At 45.5% G+C, this 10,176-nt stretch overlaps 1 gene segment (V, D, J or C); it reads right to left on the bottom strand.

Annotated features, from left to right (window-relative positions):
• Nucleotides 1–361: 361 nt before the first annotated feature.
• LOC130016771 (immunoglobulin heavy variable 1-69-like) lies at nt 362–5,405 on the bottom strand. The segment is given in 4 exon segments: nt 362–384; nt 4,047–4,093; nt 4,971–5,283; nt 5,360–5,405. Coding segments are annotated over 4 exon segments (429 nt in total).
• Nucleotides 5,406–10,176: the final 4,771 nt, after the last annotated feature.

Genomic DNA, 10,176 nt, shown 5'->3' with positions numbered 1-10,176 from the left:
CATCAAGACCATGCATTTATGCTTTCTAGAATGTCCCGTTTTGATGCCAGGGTAGCTTTGCCACTCACCTGGGTCCATCCCAGGCCCTTTCGAGGTGTTAGGAAATACAGTAACTAAAGCGTGAGTTAAATAATTATGACCACGTAATTACACCTAGAAATAGATATATTTCTGATTCTATCAACTTCCAAACAGTAGAAGCATAGTAGTTATGGTCTTTCTGTGTTTCCCAAAGAACATTACTCTATAGTAAACATATAAAAAGGCTATAAGGGGAAATAGAAAAGCAGGTACAAATGCACAGCACTTCAAATGCAAAGCAGTCCAAATAAAAAGTTCAGAATTACCAGAAATTTTTGCTTTATAAGTAATCGACTTGACGAACTGAGGCAATGAAAATACAAAGGAAAGGTTAAAGATAAACTTTAACTAAATTAGGGATGCTAGCAATATTCTCAAGGAGGAGAAAAGTGGCAATTCACAGAGGAAGCCTAAAGTATTTTCGGTTAATATCCAACAAACACTTAGAAGAGTTCCATAGCTTAAGAGCAGGACTGGGATATTCACACAGCTGTGGCCTTAGGCTGATCACACAACCAGCAATCACATTTAAAGCATGACACAGTGATAGAAATTTCATACACTGTTCTTGTCTGGAGCACAGCCCTGAGAGTTTTCTAATCTTTCCTGATATAGAATCCTTTTAGTCACAGAATTCTCAGGGGACCACCCCTTTCGGATCATTATTAAGGGGACTGTGTTCCACTGGATGCCTGGAGGTCTTGCAGTTCTCCCTACAAAGCCCCTTCTAGAACACTAGAAGACATTGGGCCTGTAGAGAGTTCCCCAGGCCCCAACTTGTGACATTTCTAAGAATAATGTTTATTAATTGGCCTTGATTTGCTGGTGCCCAATGGCTCGAGACTTGGGAAAAAGACATTTTTGGTGTCAGCAATACTTCAATCTTGCCTCTGCCTCAGGGCATCAAGGCCAGTGCTCCAGCAACTTCTTCCAGTCATAACGATCCCCTGCTTCTCTCTGCCTCCTGCTCCTTACTGCACACAGGCATCCTCCCTCAGCCTATATGGACCATTGCTCTCCCAATAAACTCTGTCATATGACTAAGGGTCATGTGGACTGCTATGTCTCAGCCATGCTGCACTCATAAAACTTTGAGCATCTACTGCCCAAGACAGACGGACCATCTCCTTGTTCCCACAGACCCCGTAGTTACGAGATAACTACATGCAGGGAGAGATTGGGTCCAAGCATTTGATCAATGATCTCTGCAAGGGAGATAATTCCCCAGGCCCGCGGAGATGCTCCTCACTTCATGCTGAAACCTCATCAGGGAAGACAGGGCATGGATCGAACTATCTGGGATTTTTGAACTCAACACATTTGAGAGGAGAGAATTTTCCTGAGAAAATAGAAAGTGCAGAAAACACGCCCTCAGTGTCAGCCAAAACATTTCCTTTCTTCTTGTCATTTAGAATGTGACCTGAGGGTCCCCTGAGGATATGTTAAACACAGGAGCCTGTGTACGTTGGACCTCCCCAGAACAGGAAACAGAAAGTCTCCTTCAGTCACTGAGTGAGGGGAACTGAGTTTCCTGTCTCTCCCAGGACACAAGTGGATGGTTACACCTGGATCAGGGCTAGGAGACCCCACCACACTTCTACTCACAAGGGAGTAATTCCTGCCCCAGTGCCCTGTCTTTGTGCAGCTGGGACAACCATTCTGTGCCCCTGGCAGTTGGTGTAGGTGTGGATGTGGCTGCTCTGTGATGGTGACAGGACACAAACACATCTGTATTAACTCAGTGTCCCTCGTGTCATTTGCATATTCATGAGGAGTTAGAATTTATAGCTGAAGGCCTGGTCCAACCTGAGAAGGGGCTTGTGGAAGCTAACTGGTCCATCCTCAAGGGGAGGGAAGAGGTACACGTTCTGGTGCTTTTTGAGGAGACGAGACCTTGCCCTGTCCCTGGACTCTGCAAACAGAACTCCCCCTCTGGAGGGGCCAAGCCCTTTCAGGACCTTCCCCTCAGGGCCCCCCACATCTGTGTGGTCTGAACACATCTGGACACACCTGAGCTTTGAGGTTATTTCTGGGATCCTGTAACTGCCCAAGGGATACTACATTGAGACTACAAAGCCATCTTAATGCTCCTGTGGTTTCCATTGGAGGTCCAGAGACATCACCTGCATACAGGTTTTACTGCCTTATCAATAGGTTAAGAGTTCTGTCCTCAAGATAAATGTGCACAATTTCACCTTCTGTGTCCTATACTGATTTTAATTTCTATTTCCTGAGAACACAAAATTTAGTTTTATTGAAGAAGGAAATCCCGTTTCTATGAGATTTCTGCGTATCTGCACCCATTTCTACACCCCTTCAAGCCTGCAACTCGGGGCTTGCTCTAGGGACTTGGTGCGCCTTTCTCCTCTCCTTATGTCTTATGAACAGTCTACTTTAAAGCAATGCCCTTTTTTTGTATAGATACAGGACGACCGTTAACATTATGCTTTGTAACTTAGGATTTAATTGGCTTTGAATATTATTCACTCCCGGGCATTTGCTTTCTCGACTTAAGCCTCAGTTGCTCTTAGTTCCTAACCCCCCAAAATCAGGGTCCCGACAAGGGACTGAATGGACACAGGGCAAGCGACGAGCTACCCTGGCATCAAAATGGGCCAGGCCAAAGTGCTACGATTCTTTTTTTTTTCTTTTTTTACTAGTGAAACACCATGAGGTAGAATTATAGACTTACAAATTTTGTTCTTAGGTTTCAGTTATTCAGTTATAAAATGATCAAGTACCCATCCCTCCACCAGTGCCCATCATCCACCACCACGGGTCCCATCATCCTCCCCACCCCCCATCCCCACCGTCCCACCCTGCCTCTGTGGCAGGGTATTCTCCCTTGTTCTCTCTCTCTTCTTTTGGGTACTGTGTTTTGCAAGAGAGGCATTGAGTAGTGCCACGATTCTCAACTATAAGTTAAGAGCTTGATCATAGACAAATGCTGTCATGATCCAAAAGTAATGATGAAAGTAGGACCCTGTTAGGGGTAGGAAAGACTATCTAGCCTGACCACTGTAGTCTGAGATCAAGATGGCCCTAGGAGGGCAATTCTATAAGTTTAAGGTATTTGTTACTGTATCTATACAAAATAATTTATATTATATGCTTATATGTTTGTTGGACAAGAAGAGGAAAACCCACGGGATTCCGCTCTAGGGTGGGTTGTCCTGCTGAGAGAGTATCTGTCCTAGAAGCGGCTTTCTCCGAGGGAAAGAATTATACCCCTATTGATTGTGACCACACCTATGTGTAATTGTTACCCCAACCGCTCATGCTTTGGGATTTAACTGTACTGTAAGAGTGGGCTGAGGGATCAGAATCCAGACTCCAGAGCAAGAGCAGAAAGAGATCAGGATCAGAATCCAGACTCCAGAGAAGGAGGATGAAGGGGGAATTTAGAAGGAGAATGAAGTAGCATGGGGGAGGAAAAAGCAGGAGGGAAGGCAGAGGACAGAGGCAGAAGTGAATGGAGAGAGGATTGGAATAAACTTCCACTAAGACCAACCAGCCTGGCCCTCATTTCCTTCCTTCACCTGCCCATCGCCATCGATCTCCCCGGGGTGGGGGAAGCAGGGTGAGACTACCAAACACGGGCAGCGGGAGAGAAGGAGCCGCATATACACATATATTCATATATGATTGTATATGTATATGTTGCTGTTTTCCACTCATCTAGACTATGCAATTGTGCATAGATATAGGTCCATTGATATATGTCCTGGATATCAGTTGAGAGAAAGTGATTCATTTTGATTATTTATTCCGGCAAAGGAACAAAGGAACGCGGGTCCCGGGGCTGAGATCTCCAAGCCTGCTCTGATTGGGGCTGAGCATCCTCCACCCAGATCCTCCATCTTCCAGTAGGCAGGGGTCACACCCTCTATCTGACCCCCAGTGCCTTGTAATCCCATCTACGGCCAAGACCCAGAGACTATAAAACCCAGCTCCTAGAAGAGAACAGTGCAGAGTCTCCTGCCCCCAATCCTGGCTATACTCACTGGGTCCTCTTGGAGGGGGGGGGGGCGGGTTGAGTTTCCCTCTCCGCCCCGAACAGAGCTCCGGCAACCGAAAACCTCCAGAACCAGCCACCAACATGCTGAGACCACTCTCCACAAGCATGAAGGTACCGGCAGAAGAACAAAGGCATGCGGGACCCGGGGCTGAGATCTCCAAGCCTGCTCAGATCGGAGCTGAGCATCCTCCACCCAGATCCTCCATCTTCCAGTAGGCAGGGGTCACACCCACCATCTTGCCCCCAGCGCCATGTAATCCCATCAACGGCCAAGACCCAGAGACTATAAACCCAAACATCTTATTATCTCATTCTTACTTTGGACAGCCTGGCAGGTTACCGAATATTACCTGCCCACATGGCAGAGTCTGGCAAACTCCTCATGGCTTACCCAATATGCCAAAAACCAGGAACAATGAAAATATATGGTATGGAGTTTAGACATTAATTTTGTGCAGCCATTCAACATAGGAATCACACGATCGCGATCATCCTGTTGTATGTCGATTGCCTCAAGCAGGCCCCATACTCTTAGCCCTGGCTCAGGAACCTGCAATGACCCCAGTCCAACTGCCAAGTGGTTCTCCCAGTACCATCTGGGTCACTTTACTAGACAATCCTGGAAGAAAATGTGAATAACACTATGTGTTCTAGAGAGAAGCCATGCTCCTCTTGGCTGTTGCTGAAGGACAGAGAGACATCCTGAGCCTTTCCCTCAGATGAAGCCTGGCCCTGTGAGCCCCATTCTGTGTCTCAGACCCTGACTCTCTAAGGAGGAAGGAAGTCAGGAGTATCAGCCTCCCTGTCATCTCATCACCCACATAGCTGCCTCCCTCTCAGATTTCTGACACACTCAGGATGTGGTTGTCACACTGTGTGTCTCGCACAGTAATACACGGCCAAGTCCTCGGTGCTCAGCCTGCTCAGTTCCATGAAGGCTGTGGTCGTGGACTTGTCTACAGTGATTGTGAGTCTGCCTTGGAACTTTTGTGCATAGCTTGTAACATCATTGTAAGGGTATAGGTCTCCCATCCACTCGAGCCCTTGTCCCAGGGCCTGTCGCACCCAGCTCATCAAGTTGGCAGTGAAAGTGTATCCGGACGCCTTGTAGAAGATCTTCACTGATGTCCCAGGTTTTCCCACCTCAGGCCCCAACTGCACCAGCTGTACTTGGGAGTTCACACCTGTGGACAGCAGACAGGAGTGGTTGGACTCCACTTGATTGGCCCCGTTCCTCAGGCCAAGGCATGGGACGCTTACCTGCAGCCACTGCCACCAGGAAAAGAATTCTCCAGGTCCAGTCCATGCTGGGGACAGTACACTCAGGGGCTTGTGAAGGTGTGGATGTGCCTGCTGTGTGATGGTGTCAGGACACAAACACATCTGTATTAACTCAGTGTCCCTCGTGTCATTTGCATATTCATGAGGAGTTAGAATTTATAACTGAAGGCCTGGTCCAACCTGAGAAGGGGCTTGTGGAAGCTAACCAGTCAATCCTCAAGGGAATGGAAGAGGTACACGTTCTGGTCCTTTTTGAGGAGACGAGACCCTGCCCTGTCCCTGGACTCTGCAAACAGAGCTCCCCCTCCGGAGCGGCCAAGCCCTTTCAGGACCTTCCCTCAGGGCTCCCACATCTGTGTGGTCTGAACACATCTGGACACACCTGAGCTTTGAGGTTATTTCTGGGATCCTGTAACTGCCCAAGGGATACTACATTGAGACTACAAAGCCATCTTAATGCTCCTGTGGTTTCCATTGGAGGTATTAATAAGTCCAGAGACATCACCTGCATACAGGTTTTACTGCCTTATCAATAGGTTAAGTGTTCTGTCCTCAAGATAAATATGCACAATTTCACCTTCTGTGTCCTATACTGATTTTAATTTTAATTTTCCTGAAAAAATTTAGTTTTATTGAAGAAGGAAATCTCGTTTCTAAGAGATTTCTGCATATCTGCACCCATTTCTTCCATTTCTACACCCCTTCAAGCCTGCAACTCGGGGTTCAGTCTAGGAACTTGGCGCCCCCTACATCCCTGTCGCCCCATGCAAGGAGAGACTCTGGGCTCACAGGTGTGTCAACTTGTCATGTCTCTAACACAGAACTGAATCCTGGCTGTTCACTTCAGAAGCCTTGTTCTTGAATCATATTCTTTTATGGCACTTTTGGTATTGAGCCACATCAGGTGTTCCGAGGACTGACTCCTGGCTTGCACTCAGGTATCGCTGAGGTCAATGTATCCTCGAAAAAAAAATATATGATTTGCCAATAATTTATATATATATGTATAACTGTATCACTGTCATCACGTTGTTCATCTATTTGTTCGACTGTGCACCATACCCATTCGTCCCTGTCGCATGCTAGTGTATGGTCCTCATTGCCCTGACCCTGAAATACTCCAATACGCCATCCAGCTACACAAGGTTGTGACAGGGACGGCAGAACAGAAACACAGAATCTGGTCATCATCATGTGAGCCATCATTCTCCTTTATTGATCTCTAGGATCCTGCATGAGATATCTCTCTGTTTCTTTCTACTTCTCTCTTTCTTTCTCACTCACTCTCTCTGGTCTATGGATTGCAATCGACACACTGAAAGGTTACTATGTATAGCCCTTTTCCTACTTTCAATACTCAGTTCTTGTCCAGACTGATCATATCTACCTATTCATTTCATAATGCTCCTCCTCCTTCCTTCACCCCCCACACATGAAGCAAGTTTCCAAACCTTAACTAGTCATTAAGGCCCCTGTGTTTCCTGGCACTGAATATTGATCTTTATAAAAGTATAAATCCCGTGGAAGAGTGCAATTATTCAGTATCAATCCCTTTATTTCTGACACATTTCACTCAGCCCAAAATCTCCATGTCCATCCATTTATAAGCAAATTTCATGATTTCATTTTCCCTGGTGGCCACATAGTATCCCATTATGTAGATGTACTGCATTTCATCCAGTTGTCTCTTCTCAGACAATCTGGTTTTTTCATAGTTGGCTATTATGAATGCAGTATTGTGATGCAGTAAACATATGCGTGCAAATATATTTCCAAATTAGTGTTTTGGATCCTTTGGGGCCGATACAAACAATGGAATTTCTGGGTCATATGGAAGGTCAATTCTACATATATTGGGAAGTATCTAAGATTTTTGCAAAGAAGTCTATCATGGTGATAAATTCCAACCAGAATAATTATTGCATTTCCTCCACATCTAGGCCAACACAGAATGTTTTGGTTCTTTGTGTTGTATGCCCTTCTCCCTGGTATGAGGTTATATCTCATTATTCTTTCATTTGCATTTCTCTGATAAGAGCTTTGGAGAATTTGTTCATTCAATTATCTGCCTCAAAGTCTACTTAAGTATGTTATGTGTTCAAAACCCCCATTTTAGATGGGGTTGATTTTTTCTTGATAAGCTCTATAAGTGCTTTATATATGTTTTAGTAATCTTATATCAGATGAGGCATGGGAAGATATTTTCCCCAAGGTTTGTATTGTTTTTTTGATTCTGGTCAACATTTCATTTACATTGATTGGACCATTTAAAAAAGAGATACTTAGGCAGAGTGGGATGGGGGTTAGGGGGTGGAAGGGATACTGCGATGAGTGGTGGTGGAGAATGGGCACTGGTGGAAGGATGGGTACTCGATCATTGTATAACTGAAACCCAAGCACGGAAAATTGTAATCTACAACTGTACCTCATGGTATTTCACTAATAAAAATAAATAAATAAATAAATAAAGAGAGACTGAGAACACAAAAAGCATGAAATGAGTGAAAACTTTGGCTCCACAATGATTCCAAAATTATTAGGTTACGTGAGAAAAATTGAAACAAGAACACAGAGACCATGTGTTTGTTGGCAACAGAAAATGCTTGTAATGGGCTGACCACAATCACAAAGACAAAGTCAGCTTCAATGTTGGGTGCACAAGCAGCTGAGAGAGTGGGTGAATCCTCAGGTGGAATTATGATCAATGTGGGTGAATCACTGCAGGTCCAGAGTCAGGACACACCTCATGTGTCTTCACAGCACAGCACCTCACTCAGCCTCTGTGCACATAGTGAAGTGCTAGTATGTGGTTCCTCCTTCCACAAGCACAAGGCAAAACAAAATCAGCTCTGGACTCACTCCCCACTGCCTTCTCAGAGAGTCACCAGGGCTCACCACTTCCCTTTCAGACAAAAATGATCCTCGGGTGCTTTATGTGTCTTCTGGAAAACCAAAAGCATTAACTGTTGGAGATGATCATAGTCGTGTTCATGGCATCACCAAGTACAGTAACCAAGATGCACACACAACACACAACGCAGCGCTCAATTCTGCCTGTGTTTCCGCCTTCAGCCGTGGAGTCAGTTCTTTCTCACCTTCAGTTCTGTTTCAGGGACAGTGATCATTGTTTTCTTCCTTCTGTCCCTGAGATTACTGAGTCTTCCTGTCAGTGTTTTCCTCAGGTCAGAGAGCACTGAGAGGATTGTTGCTGTCCGCACACCCACAGGGCATTGGATGTTCTGATGTTCTTACCTGGATTCAGTCCATATTCATTAAACAAACGAATTATGTTTTCATTGTTCCTAGTGCTCTGTGGGAGGTTAGCGTGTAAGTGCCCGGTGGTCTGGACATGGATCAATCTATTCATCTAGTGCTGTGACTCTAGTAACTTCTGGCAATCACAAAGCCTATGGTGTTTTCTCTCTGGGACTGGGAAGGCCAGAGGTTGGCAGGAATAACTTTGGGTTCTGGTGCTGACAAGCCTCACTGAGACCTGTGACATCCCTTGGAGAACAGGCTTTCAATAATATAATGAAGCTATAGAATTTATACAGTGAGTTTCAGGAATATAAACTCAGTCCAACTGTACAGAGTTGAGAGCCCAGAATAAATTCTTAGATCTTTAACGTGAATAGTTGGGAAAGGATTCCATCCTATGGAGTGAAGCAAGGAAAATCTCTTCCACAAATGGTCTTGGTAAAACAGCACCACATACAAAAACAACAATAGAAGATAGAATTCAATCCTTATGCAGCTTTGATAGCATAATCTTTAACATACACAGAGAAAAACCTTGACCTGTCTCTCTGTGACACTATCTTGGAGTACTCATCTATATTTTCCCTCCATTGGCAAAGAGATGGCAAACTAAAATCAATCAATTTCACTATATCAATTAAAAGATTTTACTGGCAATGTAAATGACATTAAAATTAAAATTCCTTACTGAATCAGAGAAAACGTGTACCCACCAACCCTCAGATCCAACCTAATATCTAAGATATTCATAGCACTCACCAAGCCCAATATCAGAACCAATCACCCATCATAAAATTGTGTGGGAAATAAACAGATTCTTTCCTAAATCAACATTCTTAAGGGCTGTAGGCATATGAAAACGTGTTTATCAACACTTACTATTGAAGATAGTGCGTGGGTGGAAGAGATGGACTCCTGCAGCTGTATCTGTGACAAGACACCTGGGGACAGAGACCCACACTGAGTCACGGGCTTAGAGGCCCCATGCTCACCTTGAAGCATCTGTCCAGGGGGTACTCACATCGGGGAGCTGCCATCAGAAAGAGGAGAAACCAGCGCTGATGCACGTTCCTGACCACGAGGTCCATGATCTTAGACAACGTGTCAGGGGGAGAGGGAGCCCGAGTTGGGGTGAGTGTGAAGGTGGTTTTAACCCTGAGTTCCGTGTGCATATTTGCATGGGGGAACCTCTGTAGAGAAAGGGGGGTTATGGGGGAAGCTGGTATGTGGCCTCCCTGGGAGGAGGTACTGACTGTGGCTCAGAGCACTCACGCCTGTCCCTGGGGCCCTGAGAGCCAGGCCTCTTCCTCCAGCACAGGAAAAGTGCTGAGGAGCTCTCAGGAAACAGGAATTGCTGAGGGGGAAATGGCAGCTGGAGAGGAAAGTCCCCACGTCTCAGGTCTCTGATGACCAAACCCAGGCCCCCAGGTCCTTTACCCTGTAGACAGGCCCCTGCCCCTTCGTGTCCCTCGGTGATGCCTCATGTTCTCCCACTGCAGATGGAAAACCTGGAACCAAACAGGCAGTATAAGTGGAAA

Source organism: Sorex fumeus, unplaced genomic scaffold (genome assembly GCF_029834395.1).
Source record: "Sorex fumeus unplaced genomic scaffold, SorFum_2.1 ptg000167l, whole genome shotgun sequence".
NCBI classification, from domain to species: Eukaryota; Metazoa; Chordata; class Mammalia; order Eulipotyphla; family Soricidae; genus Sorex; species Sorex fumeus.
Note: the sequence above shows the minus strand (reverse complement) of the source record. Positions and strands in the feature narration are given on the sequence as shown.